At 60.5% G+C, this 20,106-nt stretch overlaps 1 protein-coding gene across 1 annotated transcript in view; it reads left to right on the top strand.

Annotated features, from left to right (window-relative positions):
* Positions 1–431: 431 nt before the first annotated feature.
* Positions 432–20,106, top strand: part of CORO7 (coronin 7) — a 35,475-nt gene continuing 15,800 nt past the window's right edge. The window contains 9 exon segments of the mRNA NM_001006176.2: positions 432–842; positions 3,370–3,466; positions 3,709–3,783; positions 5,446–5,516; positions 5,643–5,826; positions 6,485–6,561; positions 7,527–7,577; positions 14,621–14,707; positions 15,221–15,303. Of these exon segments, the coding sequence (NP_001006176.1) occupies positions 783–842; positions 3,370–3,466; positions 3,709–3,783; positions 5,446–5,516; positions 5,643–5,826; positions 6,485–6,561; positions 7,527–7,577; positions 14,621–14,707; positions 15,221–15,303 (785 nt within the window). The 5' untranslated portion in view covers positions 432–782.

The following is a 20,106-nucleotide window of genomic DNA, read 5'->3' as shown; positions in this document are numbered from 1 at the left end:
GGCGGCTCCGCGGTTAACGCCCGGTGCGTGCCGCGCTGCGGGCTCTCCCTCCGCCCGCGTTAGCGGCTGCGTTCTCGCAGAGGTACGGGCTTTGACTGCGGGGCGGCCCCTGCGAGACGAGGCCCGCGTGGGCCCGGTTGTGCGACTGAGGGAGGACGGGGAGATGGCGGCCGTACGGCCGCGCTCGGTGCTGTGTGGGTCCCTCCAGCTCAGTCCCGTGATTCTTAAGGAGAACGCCGCCCTTATTGCACCCTGCTTTGGTCTTCCGTGCCCCCCGGGCCCGGCCGGGGGCCGCGGCGGTTTCCCGCCTCGCTGCTACCAGAGCTGCGCGCTGCCATCGGGGGGCGCGGCTCCTTTAAGCGCCGCGCGCAGCGCGGGCTCAGCTCTGCGGTGCGTGGGAGGACTGAAGCGGCGCTGCGGGCGCTGTGTGGGATCCGGGCTGCTCCGCCCGCGCGGCGACGGCGACGGGGACGGCCCGTGGGCGACACGGCGGGGCGCGGGGCTCTTCGCCCGCTTCCCTGACAGCTGCGGTTGTGCTCGCTGCCGGGGGCGGACCGGCAGCCTCCTGACGTCCCGCCGTGTTGTGCGTGGAGCAGCTGCTGCCAGGCGCCGAGGGCGGCCGGCTCAGCGAGGGCGGACAGCTGCCGGCCTGCAGAGCCCCCAACCCGCGCGGCGCAGAGCGGCCCGGCCGCGCCCTGCCCTGCCCTGGCCGTGCCGCGGGGCGGGGCGGGGCGGGGCTGAGGGCGGCGCGGCGCGGCGCGGCGCGGCGGTCCCGGCGCACCATGAACCGCTTCAAGGCGTCCAAGTTCCGGCACACCGAGGCCCGGCTGCCCCGCAGGGAGGTGAGCGCAGCGGGCACTCCCCGCCGGCCCGTGCCGGGGGACGTGGGGGCGAGCCGGGGCTCCCCTAACGGGGTGGGACCGGCACCAACCCCGGCGGGGCGCGGCCGTGCTCGGTACCCGCGGCTCCGGGGCTGCCCGGGTGCTCCGTTTGCCATCCCTCGGGGCAGGCGGCATCGGCCACGCGACCCCTCCTTGGCACCCACCCGGTGCCCACCCAGGCTCACGGCCACGGGCGCTTCCCTGCTCAGCGCAGGCCCCCCGGTGCTTCTCCCCCACTCCGCGACCCTGGCTGGGTATGACAGGTAGAAGCAATGCATGCCGCCCACCTGGTGCGTGCTGCTTGCCATACACGTGCTTCCCAGCTGGCAGCACTAAGGCTGTGCCCAACCCGCCCGGGCATTGTGTGTGCCGGGCGGGGAACTGTGCTCTGCTGGGCACTGAGCACCGCGCCCTGCCCGTGCCACCGTGCTTCCGCAGGCAGCGGAAGCACTGCACGCTGGGGCCGAGCCCCAGCACCCACAAAGTCTGTGATGGCGTATCCCTTCAGTGTGCGGTGTGCAGCCACATGGCGCCCAGCGCTGGGCTCTGCAAGGCCTCTGCCTTGGGATGCAATTGGGCAACCAGCCCTGTTGAGTGGCATGGCCCGTCCTGGCTGCAGGGGCAGGGCCTGCTCTGCCCTGAGCTTGGTGGGTGTTGTCCCTGCATCACCATCCCCTGCACGCTAAGAAGGGGAGGGGAGAAGATGCTCACTCAGAGATGGGCTGTGCTGAGTGTCACTGAGCACTACTGGGGTGTGCAGCTTGTCCCAGGCTCCTGGAGCCAGCAGGCTGGTGACATGGTGGCTGCTCTGCTTACGAGTTGTGCTGTGGCAACAGATGGCTGCAGAATGTGGTACTATTGGCGTAGGCTGTATGGCCAGAAGTGGGGAGCTCAGGCTGGGAGGGTGATGCTGCTAAAAGTCTTTTGGTTTTGCTGTCTTTGAAAAAGGTTTTGGCCACCAACATGTTTATCTCACGGCCTTTTGGCTTCGGCACTCTCATTCCCTTTAACTTCCCGTCCAAACCGTCCTTGCGCAAGGCTGGCCTGTCCTATAGGAAGGGTCATGGTGACCCCTGTGCCAAATCAGGGAGCACATGCAGGCATCAGGACTGTCATAGCTCCATGGCAAAGGGTCCAGGGGTCTGGTACTGGGAGTTTACAGCATCCCACAAGCAGGCGTGTCCCTGTCACTGCGCTGTCAACTGCAGCACTGGGGGTGCTCTGCAGGACACTGAGGACAGAGCGCAGGGAGTCATTTGCTCTGCTCGTGGGCTGTGTATGAAGGAGCCTTCCGAATGGCATTTCCCATCCTGTCGCAGGGAGCTGGGAGCCGTGACCCCACTCAGTGAGGCAGAAGGCTCGGGTGTCGTAGCGTCACCATGTCCCTGCAGAACAGAGCTGCTTGTTTACTGAGGCAAAGACGGACACTTGACCTGACTGGATGAGGAAGCGTGATGTGTACATCGGGATCACAGCTGGTTGCTTCTCCCCTCTGGCATTGTGTTCTTGTGACATTTCTAGACATTTTGTGGCTGGGGACCACCATCTGACTCTCCCAGTCTGGGGACAGGAGCCTCCCCTTGACATAGAAAGGGTTAACAGTCCTGCCACCGTGCCGTGTGCTATGACAAGGACTAGAGGAAGTGCTGCAGGAACTGCTGCTCTGTCAGGCCCCAAGAGGAAGCTGTGCAAGGAGAGGAAGCTCAGGTCTCACTGTGGGGCCATGCAGCTCCAGTCCTGCAAATGGCTTTGCACAACTGCAGGACGTGGGTGTCTGCTGCAGCCGTGGGGACACCTGCATGATGCTCCAGCATCAGGTTTGTGCAAGGTTGGACTTGGCTCTCGCGCACAGAGTTGTGATTGAACTTCGGTGTCACAAGGATCCTCGGCACCCTGCCGATGTTGGGGAATGAGTAGCAGAATGAGATTTTCTCTCAGGAGCTGTGGGGAAGTTCTTTGGCTGTGTGTCCACATAGGATGTGTGCTGCCAGAGGGGTTTATCTGCCATTGCCAGTGTCTCACTCAGCACAGCCCAAGAGACCTTTTCACCATCCCTAACTCCCCACCACTGGTTTATGCAGGACCCCCTGAGCCCTTCCCACCACAGGACAGTTGAAGCCTGGGATGGGTTCATGGAGGAGCAGCACTCAGAACAAGGGTGCTTGCTCCCATCCCTGTCCCTGTGGAGTGGTGGCAAAGCTGTCCGTAACCTTCAGCTTGCCCCAGACCCCAGCCCATGGAGGGGTCATGACTGTGCCCACGGGGCACAAGCAGCCGTACTGTTCCATCCCTTCTGGAGGGCAGAACCTCATGGCTGTGCCTCCAACAGCCTCCAGGTCATGCTGTGTCACTCACTGAAGGGGCTCTGTTGGTACTGATGCTCTCCAGTGATGTGGTGTCACCACTCTGTGCTCCTTGCCAGCCCTCCAAACACTGCCCTCCCCGATGTAGAGCCATCTCTTAACACAGGTTTCTCTCTCCATCTCAGGCCTGGATTGGGGGTCTCCGAGCCAGCTCTGTTGCATCCTATGGGAACCATGTGGAGGCCAGCTGCCGCTGGGTCGCCTTCAGTGCTGAGGCAACAGGTGAGGTGCCTGGAGGGTGGTGTGCTTTTGCCCTCAGAGCTGGCACCCTCCAGCTACACAGGAGGCCCATATGTCCTGGAGCTGCTTCTCCCTGAAGTCCCTGAAGATACTGTCCACCCCACAGTCCCCTCTTTTCTCTTCAATTGCAAGTGTCCCAAATTGTGGGGGCTTTCTGGGAGCTCTGATGGGCGATGCCCAGGCTGTCGGGCAAGCGGTGAGCTGCTACTGTGTGTTCTCTGCAGGAGTGCTGGGCATCGTGCCACTGGAGGGCAGGGACGGAGGCAAGAGGACCGTGTCTCAGCTCTGCTGCCACTCAGGTAGGTTGGGCAAGGCTGGGTTCAAAGGAAAGAAATCAAGCCCAGTCCCTTCACTGCAGAACGGTCTTGAGCTCTTGCAGAGCTTCCCTTAGCACACCCTCACCATGTTACTCATTGCACAAAATGTCAGTGGAGCAGATTAGTGCAAAAAGCACTCTGGGACCATAATTCTAATCCTTGACTTAAACCAAGCACCCTGCGCAAAGGCACCCGGAACAGACCCGTGAAGCAGCAGCTGCCAAGCAGCCCCGAGGCAGAGTGTGGCTGCCCACACTGAGCTGTGATCGCAGCAGGGTGTACCCAGTGATGAGGGGAGAAGGGTGGGCTGGTGGCAGCATTGCTACTGGCAGCACGGTGCATGCCACAGAGGCAGAAGGCACTTGGGGAAGGGGGAGTCTGGGCGCCCTTCTGGTGTCTGTAGTGCAGTGTTCACCCATTTCTCCAAAACTACAACAGAGGATCAAGATGGGAGCAGGCTGCTGAGCCAGTCCCAGCACTGCCTTTGTGCACCCAGTGCTTTGGCATGGTTGCAGGAGCACACAGCGTGCCTGAGCTGTGCTGTTTCCACCATGTCTCAGCCTCTGTGCATGACATCCCCTCTAGTCACTCAGCCGAGGTGCAGCAGATGGGAGCTGCATCCTGCTGGCAAACAGATGGAAAGTCTCCCTTTATAACTGAGGTGAGCCAAGGCAGGCAGATTAGCCAGGCACTGGGGCCCTCTCTCTGTGCTGCCTCCTGCTGCAGGAGAGCCAGAGGCTTCAGGCTGTGCCCTGGCACAGTGACCCATGTCACCATTGCAGCCACCAGGGCAGCCAAACTGCCACTTAAACAAGGAGGCCCAGCTTTCCTGGCCTATCGTTCAGGCCGCTTCCCTCCCGGGACTCATCCCACTGTCTCTGGGCTCAGTGCCCTCCTGAAGCTGTTTGCCCGGCTCCATCTCCGCCCTGTCTGGCGGGTGTCCCTGTTGCCACCAAGCTGCCAGTGCTCCCAGAGGAGTGCTCCAGGGGCCAGTGGAGCCATGCAGCCCTTAATGGGATTTCAGCAGAAGCCCTTTGAAGCTGATGGTGCCTGGGAAACGCCTCCCTTCTGCATTCAAAGCAGAGAAGGGATTTTCTTCTCCTCCCAGGGCAAACATAGCAGATAAGTCAGGAGCCAGAGTACATCCCTTTCATTTTGTGCCTTCTGGGCCTGCATCTCAGCAGCCTTGTGGAAGCGGAAAAGTACACAGTGACCTACTTTCACCCGTGTGCTGAACGCGTTGGAGGGGCTGCAGAGTACAGTGCCAGCACTGCTCCCGTGGGGCTCTGCTGTACAGGGCTGGGACAAAGGAGCCTTGTTTGCTGGGTGCATGGGGCTGATGCAGACACCCTCATGCCACTGGCACTTCAACCGCCCTGCACTGCCAGTGGCTTGGCATGGGGATATCTGCTGTGAAATGAAAGCTGTTTTAAATAGAGAAATGCAGCTGCGGGTTGCTTGGTGCTTGGTTGCTCTGCCTGTGGGGACGGAGGAGTGTGAGGCCCTGAGGGTCAGCATGGAGGGTTGTAGCAAAGCATGCTGCCCTGAAGTGCCTCTGCCCCGGCTGTCTGCATGCACGTGGGAAGGGCCCAAAGTTGTCTGTGGGTGTGATGTGAGGATGAGTGTCTGCTCCTCACCTTCCAGATGCAGTGACAGACTTTGACTTCTCACCCTTTGACCCATTCCTGCTGGCCACAGGCTCCGCTGATGAAATGGTGAGTGCTAGGTGCAGGGCCATGTGGCTATCCCCAGCCTACCCCTGTGCCTTGCTGTGGGGTGGGGGAAGATGGGTTCAGATGGGATGGGCCTCCAGGGTCTGACTGTGTTTTCTGGTGCCACAGGTGAAGGTTTGGCGCCTGCCTGAGGAAGGCCAGGAGCTGCCCAGCAGTGCAGGGCTGATGTTGGGTCCTGGTGGGGGCACAGTGGACATGCTGCAGTTTCACCCAACGGCAGATGGCATCCTGACCAGTGGTGTGGGAAAGCGGGTCACTGTGTGGGATGTGGGGCAGCAGCAGCCGCTGACAGGTAGGCACAGCCCCGTGGGTATGGGAACAGAGACACCATTCCTGAGTGAACCTAGCCTGGTATCTCCTGCTCTGTGGGGATGCCTACGCTGTGCCCCCAGCAGGCCCTGCCGTCTGCTATGGCTGCTGTGGGCCCTTCAGAAAGGCCAAATCATTGCACCTGAGAAGCTGTGTGGTAATGGAGGGTTGCATCCTGAGATCCCTGGGTCCTGAAGGTTCAGTGAGAAGGCTTGTAAGAGGAGGCTGACTGGATGAAGGGTGCTGCTCCCTGGACAGTGTGAGATAGTGGACATGTGGGCAAGGCTCACAGGAGCACAGTGTGCCAGCACTGTCCTGGTTTGTGTTTTGAACTGAAAGGCTTTGAGTTCAGAAAACCAGCAGTTGCCTTGTGGTCTGCGTGACAAACATGAGGTCCACCTGGGGAAGAGAAATCTGCTTTGGCTATGGTGTTCTTCTCAAGCAGAATAATTTCCTTTGGCAAAAACAAATTGTTCAGGTGGAAAACCAGCATGGTTTGGCAGTATGGAGCCAAGCTGAGCTCCTGCTGCAAGGAAAGCCTTGCCAGGCCCAGGGTGGCAGGGAAGGGCCTGCTCTGTTTGGCAGAGGACAGAGCCTGTGCCCAGCCCATGGTAGCATCTGACCGTTCTCTCCCCTTCCAGCACTGGAGGCCCATGGGGACCAGCTGCAGAGCCTATCCTGGAAGCATGATGGCCGCCTGCTTGGCACCTCCTGCAAGGTGAGTGGAGCACACGTGGGGCTGGGAACCTCATCTGTGCATGGTGACATTGCTGTGCACTGTGTTTCTGAGTGGGCAGTCCTCCTCCTTTGCCACCTGCTGGGCTCTGACTGCCTTAAGCGAGATGCTGGTCAGGCTTTTGGCAAAGCACTTGCTGACCTTCCCTGTCACCCACACAGGGATGTCTCCGGTGACCATAAATCTGCTTGACATCCGAGGAACGTGGGGTGCAAACGGTGACCCCATTTTGGGGAGAAAGGGCAGGCCTGGGGCTGGTGAGTGGGATGGCAGCACTAGATGGCGCCTGCTGCTCATCGCCTGTGCGCAGAGCTGGATGCGCCAATGTGCAGGCTGAGTGCGCAGGCCAAATGAGCAGGCCAGTCCCAGACTGTGTGTAGAGGCCAAGCAAGGACTGACTGTGCAAGCCCAGATGAGCATACAGACTGAGCTTGCATGGCAGGCAAGGAGGTGGTCCTGAGATGGGACCAAACGTGCAGGTCAGGCGTGCAGACCAGGCTCCTGGTGCTTCTCTATCTTTGCAAAATGCCTATGGAAAAGGGCTAGCACCAGGGCGTATTCCTACTGTCCCAGCCAACCCTTCCCGAGGCACTTGGCAGTGGAGCTGTGGCAGGGAAAGGCTCTCCATGCTGCCCTTGGGGTGTCAAGGAGCATTTGTGAGGATGGGGCTGAGAGGCCCAGCTCCAGCCCTGGCTCTGATTTGAAGGCAGAACAGTTTGGGGAGTATTTTGGAGCAGTTTTGAAGGTGTCATGGTCTCAGTGAGGCCATGGGGTGTGCCCATGCCCAGCCATGGGGCAGGACCTGCAGAGTGCTGTGAGCCACAGGAGCAGGCTTTGGGGGAGGGGCAGGAGCAGGAGGCTCCCTCCAGCTGTCTGCCTAATATGGCCTTACCTCCTGCTGGCCCCAGGGTCCTTAACCCTTCTCTGTTTTCTTTTTATCTCAACAGGACAAGAAACTGCGGATCTTTGACCCTCGAGCCAGCCCAGCTGCATCCCAGGTACTGTCCCTCCTAGCTGCACTGTGCAGCACGGTGCAGGCAGCCCTATCCACCTGGGGTGTGCAGTGAACCAACCCACCCAGCCCCAGCAGGGCTCACGTTGTTGCAGGAGGCCCTGCTTGCAATGGGTCTGCCTGCTGAAGCCCAGTGTAGACACATGGGACTCCTCCCATCCACCCACCTGGTGAGCTGCCTCAGTTCACTGGCCAGGAGGGACAACAGAAGGGCTTTGGCTCTGCTGCCTACCTGCCCTGCAGGCAGCAGTCCCAAACCCTTCAGGCACGAGGGCTCCAGAATGGCTCCTGGGCTTTGTGCTGCCATGCTGGAGCTGAGCAAAAGGCTTTTGGGAATAAAGTCCTGCCAAGGGTGAGGTTGGGCAGCTGCATCCGCACAGCTCAGCAAAATAACAGTGATTAGGAAATAAGTAGAGGACTTGGGCCTTGCCATCCACATCAAGTTTAAACAGCCTCTTATTAGAGGCTTCCTGTGGCTTCAGGGCTCTGGCTGCTGTCAGCCGCTGTTTCCCCGTGCAGAAGGGGTGGGAGGCTTTTGGGAGGGGAGGGAAGCAGTGGAGAGCAGGATGGGATGGCTGCAGCGTGCTCCTGACACCAGCGTGTGCCTGCCCCTGGGCTCTGGAGACCAACAGCCTCCAGTGTCCGTGGGTGCTCTCTGCAGGTGTGAGAGGTGCCTTGGGGCAGCCTTTGTAAATACAGCAGTACTGTATTTAAGTATAAATCCAGCAGTTACACATGCAAACAAACCAGGATGAAGCACTCCCAGCCTTCCAAATGCTCTAGGAGCTGCTCAGCCTTGGAGGGAGGTGCCAGCCTCTGCTCCTGGATTCACTCTGCATCTCCCCCCAGCTCCCTGCCCCCTGGTTCTTCGCCTGACAGTTTGTATAATGGCATTTCTGTGATGCCGTGAGCTCCAGCCAAGTCTCCTGGGGCGGGTGGACTCTGTCTAGCTGAGCTATTAAAACTAACGTGTGAATGATGGTGTCTGTTCAAAGCAGGCAGCTCACTTTCCTCCGCTGCCTCCTGAGCCAGGCCAGGGCCGGTGCTGAGCCCTTGCCGGCACTCAGAGTTTGCCAAGAGAAATATGTACCTTTGCTGCCGCGAGGCGCAGCATCGCAGCCATAACCCCGTCCGGCTGAGAATTGATGAAGATGTTTAGTCTTGGAGAAGTACTGTGCTGAAGGGGAAAACTTTAAAATGCTATAAATCCTTTGGAAGTTTGCAGAGAGCTGGCTTAGCCAAGAGGGATAACGCTCCTGTGTTTTGTGTTTTGTGTTTTCCCCTTGTTGCTGGAGGGCCGGGATGCTTGGAAGGGCTCCTGCTCCCTGGGGCCAACGTGGTTACGAAACCAAGTGCTGTCAGGGCCACCGAGTGGTGCCAGTGCCTCACCAGCTCCCGGCTTTGAGGCCGCCTGGTTCTCACTGCAGTGAAGGAGATGAGCGATGGGTTTCTAGCCGGCTCTGCTTGGAGTCGTGGCTGCAGGCTCGGCACTGCCACCAGCACAGCTCCATCCCTCTGCAGCATGCTTCCAACAAAGCAAAGCTCAGCACAGAGCTGCTCCTCCGGCTGGTTTTCTTAATTTGCCAAGCCTGCCTCATTAAACCATTCCTTTTTTAGAGCAGAGAAAAAGGAAGAGAAGGAGCTAAAAGTGGAGCCTCAGGAGCAGGGAGGAGGGGTGGCTGCTGTAGGGCTGTCTTAGGTCTCGCGGGTGCAATGCGTGCAATGTCAGGGACCACGGGATGGTGAAGAGGGCATGCGGGCTGCGTGCCTTCCACAGCCGTGCCTGGGACCTCAAGCTGCCCTTGGGAGTGGCCAGAAGTCCCAGGCGGTGGCTGCTTGGCCCCCTGGGGCCCATGGTCACCTCTTCGCTGCAGCTGGTCCCGTCACACGTCCCGCACAGCTCCATCTGAGTGTTGTCCTTTTGTGAGGTCCTGCATATCCCATACACCGCCTTGACTTCTCCCAAGGCCACACTCCTCTCCCTTCCCCTCACCTCCCACGGGTTTGGGGCTCATTGCTGCTGTACAGTCTCCCTCCTTGCCTTGACCCTTGTGTTGGAGGCAGATTTCATCCCATCCCTCCCAGCTGCAGCTGTGACAGGGCTGGGTGCTTCTCTCCTCCCGCCTTTGCCAACCCTGCAGCAAGTAGACATGAAGCTTCCTACTGCCTCTGGCATTGCTTGGACCAAGCCCTGGGGTTTGCTTGTGCAGTAGTTGTGGTCCTTCGTGCAGTGAGGACAGCTCTGGGATCACGGTGCCAGGCTGGGGTCAAGGTGCCAGAAGAGCACCAACCCTGCAGGTGAGTCACCAGAACGGCACCAAGTGGCATCTGGCTTATAGCATTGGCAGTGCTGGAGGTGATGTCTCCATTGATTGCTTTCCCAGCATCCTGATTTTGTGCAGCAGAGCCCTGTCTCCCACATGCAGTGTCCCGCATCCACCCCCGCGCTTGCATGGCATGTGTAGGGCTGCGTGCATCTGGCCAGCACCTGGCTCACATTATGGGGCTGGAGCAGGCGCCACCGATACGCCGTACTGCGGGGCCACGGCTGAGCGCAGCCAGTGTGGGATGGAGAGGAACTGTGCTTGTTCTCACGAGAAACTTCCCCCAACGCTGTTTTGGCAGAACTGGGGGCGAGGGAACGGCCACGCGCGCCGGGCGAGTGCACGCCTGTGCTCACGTTTTATAGTGCTCCCTTGGAGCACAACGCTCGCGTGACCAGGGCTGAGGGCAGCTGGGGACAATTCAGGGTGTGTTTGTCCCCACAGTGGGTTATCTCCCTGACTTGCAGGCCACGTCATGGGGTAAGGTAGAGACCTGGGTGTGCCCACCTTTGCCCACGGCTCCCCTGCAGCCCCTCTCTCACACCCCAGCCATTGCCCTGCCTCCATCCCACAAGCATGGCCATACAGGCAGGGCAGTGCCAGGGCATGTTGGGTGTCCAGGCTGGAGCCACCTGGCCATGCCCACCACTTGGACCCCGCAGACCCTAATGTGACACCTTTGCCCTGGATCCTGCCTTGGCAATGGTCCCGTCCCTGACTGCTGGGTCCAGCTGGGCACCGTTCAGCAGGGGAAGGAGCACCAAGACATGGGAGGCTCTCTGCCTGCCTCCCCACCCCAGGAGCATGGTATCCCACGCCGGGGTCACCCTGGGGGTACCTGACTCCCAGCCTCAGCAGCAGCTTCCTCTGGGCAGAGGGAAGGTCCGCAGCATCCCACATTCCCAAGGAGACCGTGGGAAGCTTTGAAAAAGTTGGCCAAGCTCTGGGCTGCCTATTTATAGCATTGCGCGCTCCGCGCTCTCATGCTTCTGTTCCCCAGCGTAACTGCACGGGATTGTTTATATTTCCTCTGCTCTGCTTCCCCCTCAGCTATCCTTCGCAGGAATGCCGCTGGTATTGCAGATATGGGGAAGTCGAGGAGGATTCAGGCTGAGCCCCAGCATCACTACGAGGGCACGAGGGCTCGCCCTCCACTGGGTGCCCGCCTGTCCTGCAGGCGTACTGGGGACAGCTGCGTGGGGTCAGTGGGTCACAGCCTTACTGTGCTGCTGCTTGCTGATATGGGCTAGGGGGTTTGGGGAGAACCCCTGGCTTGCTGCCCAGGGGGCAGAAGGGTGCCACACTGGTCCCTCTCCGCTGTGGCACCCACACCCTGAATCCACTCTTCCCTTATCAGGACTGACACAGGGCTGCTGGAGCTTCGCTGCAGAAAAGCTCTGTGTCTGCCCTCCCATTTGGATGCCCGGCATCTGCAGTTCGGTGTGGTTCAACAGGGCCACGAGGCTCAGAGCAGAGTACTTTGTATGTGGCTGTCAGAGAGGCTGGCTCTGCTGAGTGCAAGCATCTCCTTTCTCTGCTTCAGGAGGAGTGCAGCTTCTGAACACAAAGCCACCTTTTGGGGGCAAGCAGCCCCTCCAGCCTTGCGCTATCCCCTCCCTGTGTTCCTCTGTTGGAGGAGCCGCTCTGCAGACGTGGGGCCGGCCTGCCAGAGGCTGCTCTGCACTCCTGGCCACCTCTTGAGTGAGCGGGATTTGGCAGCGAGGGGAGATCACATTCTTCTGCGGGGAGGATGCACCATAGTTAACCCCCTCAGCTCCCCAGGAAGCCTTTCCTCTGCCCCCTGGGCTCGTGCCTGTTGGTGGCAGCAATTGCTTTCCCCATCCTTTTCTCCACAGGGTTCGGATGCCTGCGGTCTGCCAGTTGTGGGCATGGCAGAACCGAGGGATCCCAGAGTTCGGGGGCTTCCCCCTGCTGCCTAGCTTTTCCCTGGGCTCCCCAGCCCCTGGCCAAAGGTAGATATTCCAGGCAGAGGCTGGGATCACCCTGGTGCAGGAGCAGTTTTTGCTTTGTGTCAGGCTCTCCTAGGCAGCCGAGGAGCCGAAATCTGCCGGCAGCTGTTGCCAGCTCACGCTGACCCACTGTGGCTGTGCTGCCAACAGCTGCATCTGACACGCCAGGAGTGCTCCCCATGGTGTGGAGTGCTCAGCCACCCCATGTCCCACAGCGTCCCTGGGGCTCTTCAGGGCTGAGGACCCCCTGTACTAGCTGTGAGTGCCAGGGCAGGATGGGGAGCAGGAGGGTGTTGGGGATGAGCTGATCAGTGCGTGCACAGTGAGGCTGCTATCTTCATTTGTCTCCAAACCTGGGTTCTTGCCCAGCTCTAGCAGTCCCATGGACCTACGTCCACCCTGGGGCTCTCATCCGACCTCAACATCCTTCTCACACCATCCCTTCCTGACCTCCACATCTGCCTCCTGCACAGGACACAGGTGGGGGTTCCTGGGGGCCCCCCAGGACCAGCTGCCACTAGGTGGAGCGGCACACACGCGCCATCCGGCCCTGCATGCTCACCTCTGGCAACATCTGCACAGCCTGGTGTCTGAGCCACCTCCGAAACCGGAGCGCCCCGGCCCCAGCCTCCCACATATTTGCTGACATACGTACTGCTCAGCCTGGGATGGAACTAATGCAGAAAACATGTTTCCCTGCCGCAGCGTGCGCAACGTGGGCTGCGAGCAGCGAGGCCCCGCCAGGGCACGGGGCTGGGCTGGGCGAGGGTCCCAACACCATCTCTTCTCCAGAGTGATCTGAAGGCGCGTTCTGGCATGCTCTGCCCCATCCCACCCAGCTGGGGACCATCCGTGGCTCCACCGCTTGTGCACGAGAGTGTTACAGCTCCCACTGAGCTACATGTGTTGCAGAGAGGCACTGCCGCTGAGCATTCCCTGCCCTTTGCCACCTGTGCCACCGGGGCTGGCACCCCTGGCTTCCCTGGTGCTGCTTGCTCCACAGGACTGGGAGCCAGCAGAGCCAGCACATGAGGCTTTCAAATCTCCAGCTGTCAAATTCTGGCTGCCACAGTTGTGTGTGGCTCAGGTGCAGAAGCAATCTCCTCGCCGACAGTCCTGGCTGGGGTTGGGCTTCCAGCTCTCCTGGCTCTGGCTCCCAGGGTTTCCTTCCCCTCTCAGCACTGATACTGGCTCCGTCCTCCTGTCTAGCAGCAAGGCGCTGGGCTGGCGGGGAGGGCTAGCAGCCCCCCAGCCATCTACCTCACTGCCCCACTTTGGAGCCCTCCTTGTCCTCGCTGCAGTGACACAGCCCTCACACTGCACAGGGGACACATCACCTACTTAACCGCTGGAATTGGGACAGGGCTGAAGGGATGCTGGTCCTGGAGCCATGCAGGGTGCAGTGGGAAGGATTGAGCAGGAAAGGAGGACGTCAGGGGGTTTGTTCCACCAGAGAGGTCTCCAGTGCCAGTGGAGATGAATTGGATCTTGCCCCGTATCTTGCTGCTGCTGCAGAGAGCACCAGGCTTGGCTTGGCTCCTCACAGGCCATGCTGGCTGGCGTGGCTGTGTTTGTCCTGGCAGGGGATGCGCTTGGCACCACATGCCCTCTCCCACCCTGGCTGGGCCCCAGCAGCTCCTCTATAGGGCGGGCATCCCGCTGGGCCTTGAGGGGGCTCCTTGCAGGGCTTCTCCCAGAAGCTCAGCACCTCCATGGGGACGCAGCTCTTCCAGGTGCCAGGAGAGTGTGTGCGTGCCAGCCCCATGTGCCTCCCACCCTGGGTATGGTGGCTCCCCTCTGTCCTTTGCAGGGAGCAGAGTCAGAAGTGCTGGGCTGTGTGGTGGTGCTGGAAGCACAGCACTCGGCTCAGCTCTGCCTTTCCGTGACGGCTCTGGAAGCGTTGGTGGTTGGGCTGTTTTCTTGGCGCTGGTTAAGCGAGAGCGAGGGAGTTCCAGCACCTCCTGTGTCGCACAGCAAGCACTGCTGCTGGGTCCCGCTGGGACACCGGAACCGCGGGGCCCATCTGGGTACCACGTGGGAGCCAGTACTGTAACTCTTCCACTCCTTTCCTCAGCAGAGCTGCACCAGGGCCCAGCAGTAGGACTGGGGATGGTGCCGCAGAGGGCAGGGCAAAGTCTTGGTGCACTGGGGGGTCCTGGCCCCACAGCAACCCCAGGGGAGAGGGGCTGCTGGATAGAGCAGAGTGAGGAGCTCTGCCAGGCTCAGTTTGCCATCAGTGTCTCAGGAGCCTCTGGACACATGTGGGGCACCTGCCTCCTGAGCTGGGATTTGGCACGGATGAAGAGCCCAGGATACAACTGGGGAAGTAAGTCCCTCTTGCACCGTGGCAGTGGCCGTGCTCAAGTGTCTTGTTGCCAGCATGGAGCAGCTTTTTGGCACGCTGACCCCAGGCTCCACATTTGGTGCAGGAAGAGCCATGGGTGGTGTTGGGATCCAGGAGCCATCCCTGTCACGCTCCTGTTCCCTGCTTCCACGCTCCACTCGTCCCAGTGACCATATCAGCACCACTGAGGTGACCCCACAGGGACAGTCCCAGCATGGAGGCCATCCCCACCCCACTGGCACTCTGGGCACCCGTTGGTGGGGACGAGCTCGGCCCCGTGCACTCAGCCCCGCAGTTGCTCACAGTCACGCTGTAGCCACACACAGAGCGCGGTCCTGCATGGTGTGAGAAGTGGCAGTGCTGATGGCTGTGTCTGCTGTGTGCCTTGCAGAGCGTCCCAGGACATGAGAACAACAAGGACTCCCGGCTGCTCTGGATGGGAGCCAGCGATTGCCTCATCTCCGTGGGGTTCAGCCAGGTACGGGCCTCGCTGGGAGGGCAGCTCTGCGCCAGCCGGGATTTCCCACTCTGTGCCAAGGCCACAGCATGGCCTCCCTGTGCATCTCTGCAGCGCCAGCCTGGGGCTCCCATCCAGCATGATGGCTGCAAGGCAAGGGCAGCCCCGGGGGCTTTAAGGGGACCTGTCCCAATAAGAGCAGGCTGGGGAAAGGAGATCTCCTCTCTGTCCCTGGCAAGGACCCTCTCTGGGATCCTTGCAGAACCCTGGCTGCAGCCACATCGAGTCACAGCAGCCGTGCTGGGCTCTCCTGGCCATGGAGCTGCTAGCACAGCAGCCAATGGCCCTCATATCCACAGCCCCTCTGCTGCCCACCCTGCACCTGCAGCCCAGGGTGCTGAGTACATTCAGCTGTGTCACCCCTGGTAGCAGGAGCAGGCTGGCCATGTGCTGTAGCACTTGGAAGCAGGGGAAGGTGAGGACGTAGAGCGAGACGAGCAGCCACTGATGCAATCCATGTCTTTGTCCCTGCAGATGCGTGAGCGGGAGGTGAAGCTCTGGGACACGCGGAAATTCAGTGGCGCGACTTTCACCTTGGCACTGGACACCTCATCTGGGTAGGGATGGGGAGTTATCATGGGGTGGCAGAGGGGGGACACAGAACAGCATGGCAGTGCTGAGCAGGGATGTGCTTCACTGCTTGGGAACCTGTAGTGAGCACAACGGGAGCTGGTGAGTGGCTCCTGGCATCAGCAGCACTCAACCAGAAAGCCAGGGGCCAGACTGGAGATGGCACGGCCATGTCCCTGGCACCAATCACTTGGGATTGACGGGAGGTGACAGTGCCAGGGACAGTATGTCTGTGTCCTCAACAGCACTGTGGCAGGCAACAGCAGTGCTGGCAGTGACTGCGTGTGCTGTGGGTGGCATATGTTGCTTGAGAACAGCCTGGCCTCTGACACAGTACTGCATGCAGGTGAACTCCTTTGGCACAGCTTGGCCCCAGCCCCTTGCTTGTGATGGGCTAGGCACTTTGTGCAGCAGCACAGGGGCTGCCCAGTAGCAAGGGCTGCCTGCAGAGCATCCCTTTGGGAAGCGGTACAACGGCTCTCATGGCTGTGAGGGGTCAGTGCTTCTTTTCAAGGTGTGGTGATGATGTCTTTTGTCTGTGTGGCTCCACCGGGACTGTCGAGGTGACAAATGCCCCAGTTCGGGCTGGCCTCATTGCTCCCATGTACCCCTGCAAGCTGGCCATGGTGCACAAAGGGAGATGGGAGCCACTCCAAGAGGCAGGAGGAGGAGAAGGTAGTGCCTTCATCCCTCTGGAGTGTTGGAGGCTTGGGGCACAGCCCTTGCTGCGCCGTGCGGGAAGCCTCCAGCTCTCCCCAGAGCTGCTGGCAAAGCATCAGGGACACCGTGACCCTCGCTACGCAGAGAGCTGGCTCCATCACAGGCCAGGGTGATGGAGCAGGCTAGGTGACTGGAGCAGCTGGGTGCTGGTACATGGCCTCTGGCATGGAGCTGAGTGAACTATGACAGCAGAAGCAGCACTTGACTGCCCTATGGTGTCCCCGCATGAGGTGTCAACCCTGAGATAGCAGCTGGGACCTGCAGGAGGGGAGAGGAATGGTCGCTGTTGTGTGGAAGTGCTGGCATGTCCCTGCTGGGAAGGTCAGCCTAGCATGGTGGCCAGGGAGCAGCCAGAGGTGGAGGCAGAGCAGGAGGCTTCAAAGCATCTCCTGCAAGCTTCTACGGCTCAGGGCTTGCTGACTATGCTGGGACAATAGGCAGAAGCAGCCTCAGCTGGCTGTGCCTCCAAAAGACTGAGACTGCTGCAGGGGAAAACACTTCTTCCCCAGTGCTGGTGGGGTGCTCCCAGACTGTGGCTGCAGACACCTCCCTGTGTGCCATTAGTGCCCAGAGTGAACCTTCTCCAGAGGAGCCACACACACGGCACGCTGCCAAAGGGTGTGATGCTTTGGGTTCCTTTATGCAGAACCCCACAGCTGCGCAGTGCCTGCAGGAATCACCCCAAACCCTACCATTGCTTGGCCCCTGTGCACACAGGGACTCGGCTGGGGTGAGCCGGCCCATCTAAATTGGATCCAGACATGGGGCCGCACTCAGCCCCGTTTGCGCAGGCTGCAGTTATTTTGGCTGCCGGCTTTATCGGCCGCCAGGAATGTGGCTGGCAGGCAGCGCGTGGTGTGTCAGCCCGTGGCTTCGTGAGGCTGCAGCTGCGTGGCAATCAGTGCTGATAAGGCGGTGGCAAAGAGGGGCTGGGAGCACACAGGGCCTGGCTCTGGGGAGCAGTGAGCAGAGGGAGGTGTTCATAGTACAGACACAGGGGTCACACACAGCCTGTCCCCACCGCATCTGGGGACCCTGTGGGGATGCGGCCAGCTCAGGGCCAGGTGCGGAGGAGCCACTCAGGCACCTCAGAGGTGCCAGCCCCCAAGCTCGTTGCTACCATCTTTTCCCCACTGCCCCATCTCCATCCTACCATGCCCCGCTGCCCATGATCAAGTTTGTAGACGGGCACAGTGGGCCATGGGTTCCCATCACGGGCACGCATGGCCATCAAGCAGTACTGCCTGGTGCTGGCCGTGCAGGCTGCGTGGCGCACAACAGCTCATTGAGGAAGCAATCAGTGGGCGGGCAGGAAGCTCATACCATTCATTACTGACGCCGGGCGGCAGGAAGGGGAGCGTGCAGCATGCCTCCGGCCCCTCGCCTGTGTGGCCTCAGGTACCCAATGGCACCCCAAAGCAGGTAGAGGACAGCTACAGCATGCCTAGCCCCAGCACATGCCCCCACGAAGCCCTATGGGTAGCTGTGTTCTTGCCCAACATCACTGGGCAAAGGGCACCCCAGTTTCTCCTTTGCATCAAGTGTGTTTTGGGGGTGCCCATCTCACCTGCACAGATGAGAGCTGTGCAAATGCACAAACCTTGCTATGAAAGCATGGGGCAGCAACACCTGGCACAGCCCGGACCCTGTGGCAGGAGGCGTGGGTGGCCCCAGCCCCACTCCATGTCGTTGTCCCCAGCATGCTGCCTTTTGCTCCCTTTGAATCGGGTTTTGTCTTCCCTCTGGCCCTCTTTAATTAGATCAAGGAGCAGCAGGAATAGGCCTCAATAGGTTATTGTTGCCCTAAATTGTAACCAGCACCGGTGGGGTTGGGTTACGGGCTCAGCAGCGGGGTCAGCGGCCAGACCCGATGCAGCAGCCCACAGCCTGGTGCCGTCTCCACGCAGCGGCGGCAATGAGAACAGTGGTGCCTTGTTGTGCCGCACCACCGGGTCTGCACAGTGTCCCCAAAACCCCCACATGCTGGAAGCTGGGTTCTAAAGACAGGAGCATCTGCCAGGAGCCCCATCTGCTTGGTGTCCCTGTACAGTGCCTATCCTCACACCCCGCAGTGGCCACCACATTCCCATTGTGCTGCACAGGTGCCATGAAAGCACTGGGTCATGGACAGTTTTTGGGAGGGCCAAGCAATGGGGCCCTGCGTGGGGCGTAGTCCTCAGGGCTGGGTGGTGCGTGCAGGGAAGGAAGGCGGTTTTGGAGAGCTCAAGCTCTGTTTGGCTGCAGGATGTGAAGGGTGGTTCCCCCTGGGGATGCTGACCCGGACAGGCTCAGTCCACTGCACCCATCGATGTTCCAGAGCCGAAGTCGGAGCTCAGACTGAGGATTTGCTCACTCGGCATCTCCCAGCTGCAGGGCTCCAGCTCTCATGCGTGCCAAGGCACACGCCTCCAGTGTCACACTGTCACTTCCCCACTCATTGGCTGTGGTAGGACTGTTAATGCACATTTGGATGCAATCCCCACACCCTCAGCCTCTCAAGGCTCCCCGCTGCGATGGGGTTCATCCTAGGGGTGCACGCATCCCACGTTGGGTTATTTCCATTCCAAATCCCCATGCAGGTAGCTCCAGCAGGACCTCCCCCTGTCCTGACGTGGCCATGAAGCCACGTGTGCTGGCTTTTCCCAGCACCTAGCAGCCATCTTCTACAATTCTGGGTAGCACTGGGCATTTTGGGGTTTTCCAACAACACCCACCCCATCAGCAGTGCCTCAATGGCAGAGCCCTGAGCAGGATGGATCCCTGTCCCCATACCCACCTCCAAAACAGGAGCATACCTGCTGACCCCCAGCCTTACCCCCGGGCTTTTCTCTCTGCTCCTGCCAGCTCCTGGTGCCCACACTTGGCACAAGGAGGGATGGATGTGTCCCCACTGCTGCTTGGAGGGGTTAACACCGCGTGTCCCCGCAGCCTGCTCCGCTCATCACGCCGTGTAAAAATAGCCCTGTGCCTTGCTCTGGCGGGAGTGTGGTGAACTCCGTCACTGCCGAAATCACTCCCAGATGGGCCACAGCCCCATCCCAGCCTCGTGCTGGCCCACAGCCGCCTCTGCGGGCGACCGCCGCTCCCCAGCCCTGGCCTCGTCAGCTTTCCAGGAAGCCGGCAATATTTCTGCCTTTCCACAAGCTCCTCCTGGCAGCCAAAGCTTCACCGCAGTACGCGGGGGCTGCAGGACACTGACACACATGCCACTCTCCTCCAGCTCCCTGTGGACATCCCTCACCCCGGGGCAGGGGGTTGGGGACCCTGGCACCCCTGCTGTGGCCCTGCAAAGCCGTGTGTCCTGCCAGGGCTCTGCTGCAGCCATGGCTACCCAGCATGGGCTGCCAGGTGTTGGGGACACCATGACGTGTCCCGCTGCCTGCTGAGCCCCAGCCTTAGTGCTCTGTCCCCAGGGCACTCGGTGACCGCCCTGCGGGCTTGAACAGCAAAAGGGATTTTTTTTGGTTTCATGTCAGGGGGTTTTGCAATCCCTTCCCTGCGCTGATTCAGCTCGGAGGAATTAGCAGCGCGGCACAATGTGCCGTGCTCATCTGCTCTGGGCTGCAGTGGAGCTGGCAGCAGGCGGGGGGACTTCTGCACATAGTGTAGGGAACTGTGGGGGTTTTGAGGCTGCACGTCTGGGGCTTTGACGGCAATTTTGGGGCTGCAACAGCACTTTTTGGGTGCAGCTGATCTCCTGAAGAGCCATGCAGGTTCAGGGGTGTGTGCCAAGTATCAGGGGGTCCGAGTGCCACAGTGCAGCATGCTTTGCTGCCACTGCTGTGTTCCCACGTGCCAGGGCTGTGCTCAGCCACAGTGCCCAGCGTGGTGCCCTGGAGACCCTGGCGTAGCAGCTACGTGCTGGGGAAGCAGGGAGGTGGCAGCAGAAGGGCTGTGAAATGAAACCCCAAAGTGCAAGGTGAAAGCTGTGCCATGTGCCAGCAGTACCCTTGTATGCCACTGTGCCGACGCTGTGGCGTGGGTGGATGGGGACCAAGTGGCACCGCTGTGCCAGCACAGTGCTTATGAGCTGCTGGAAGCTGCCAACCCAGCAGGGTCCTGGAGCCCGT

This window comes from Gallus gallus, chromosome 14, assembly GCF_016699485.2.
Source record: "Gallus gallus isolate bGalGal1 chromosome 14, bGalGal1.mat.broiler.GRCg7b, whole genome shotgun sequence".
NCBI classification, from domain to species: Eukaryota; Metazoa; Chordata; class Aves; order Galliformes; family Phasianidae; genus Gallus; species Gallus gallus.
Note: the sequence above shows the minus strand (reverse complement) of the source record. Positions and strands in the feature narration are given on the sequence as shown.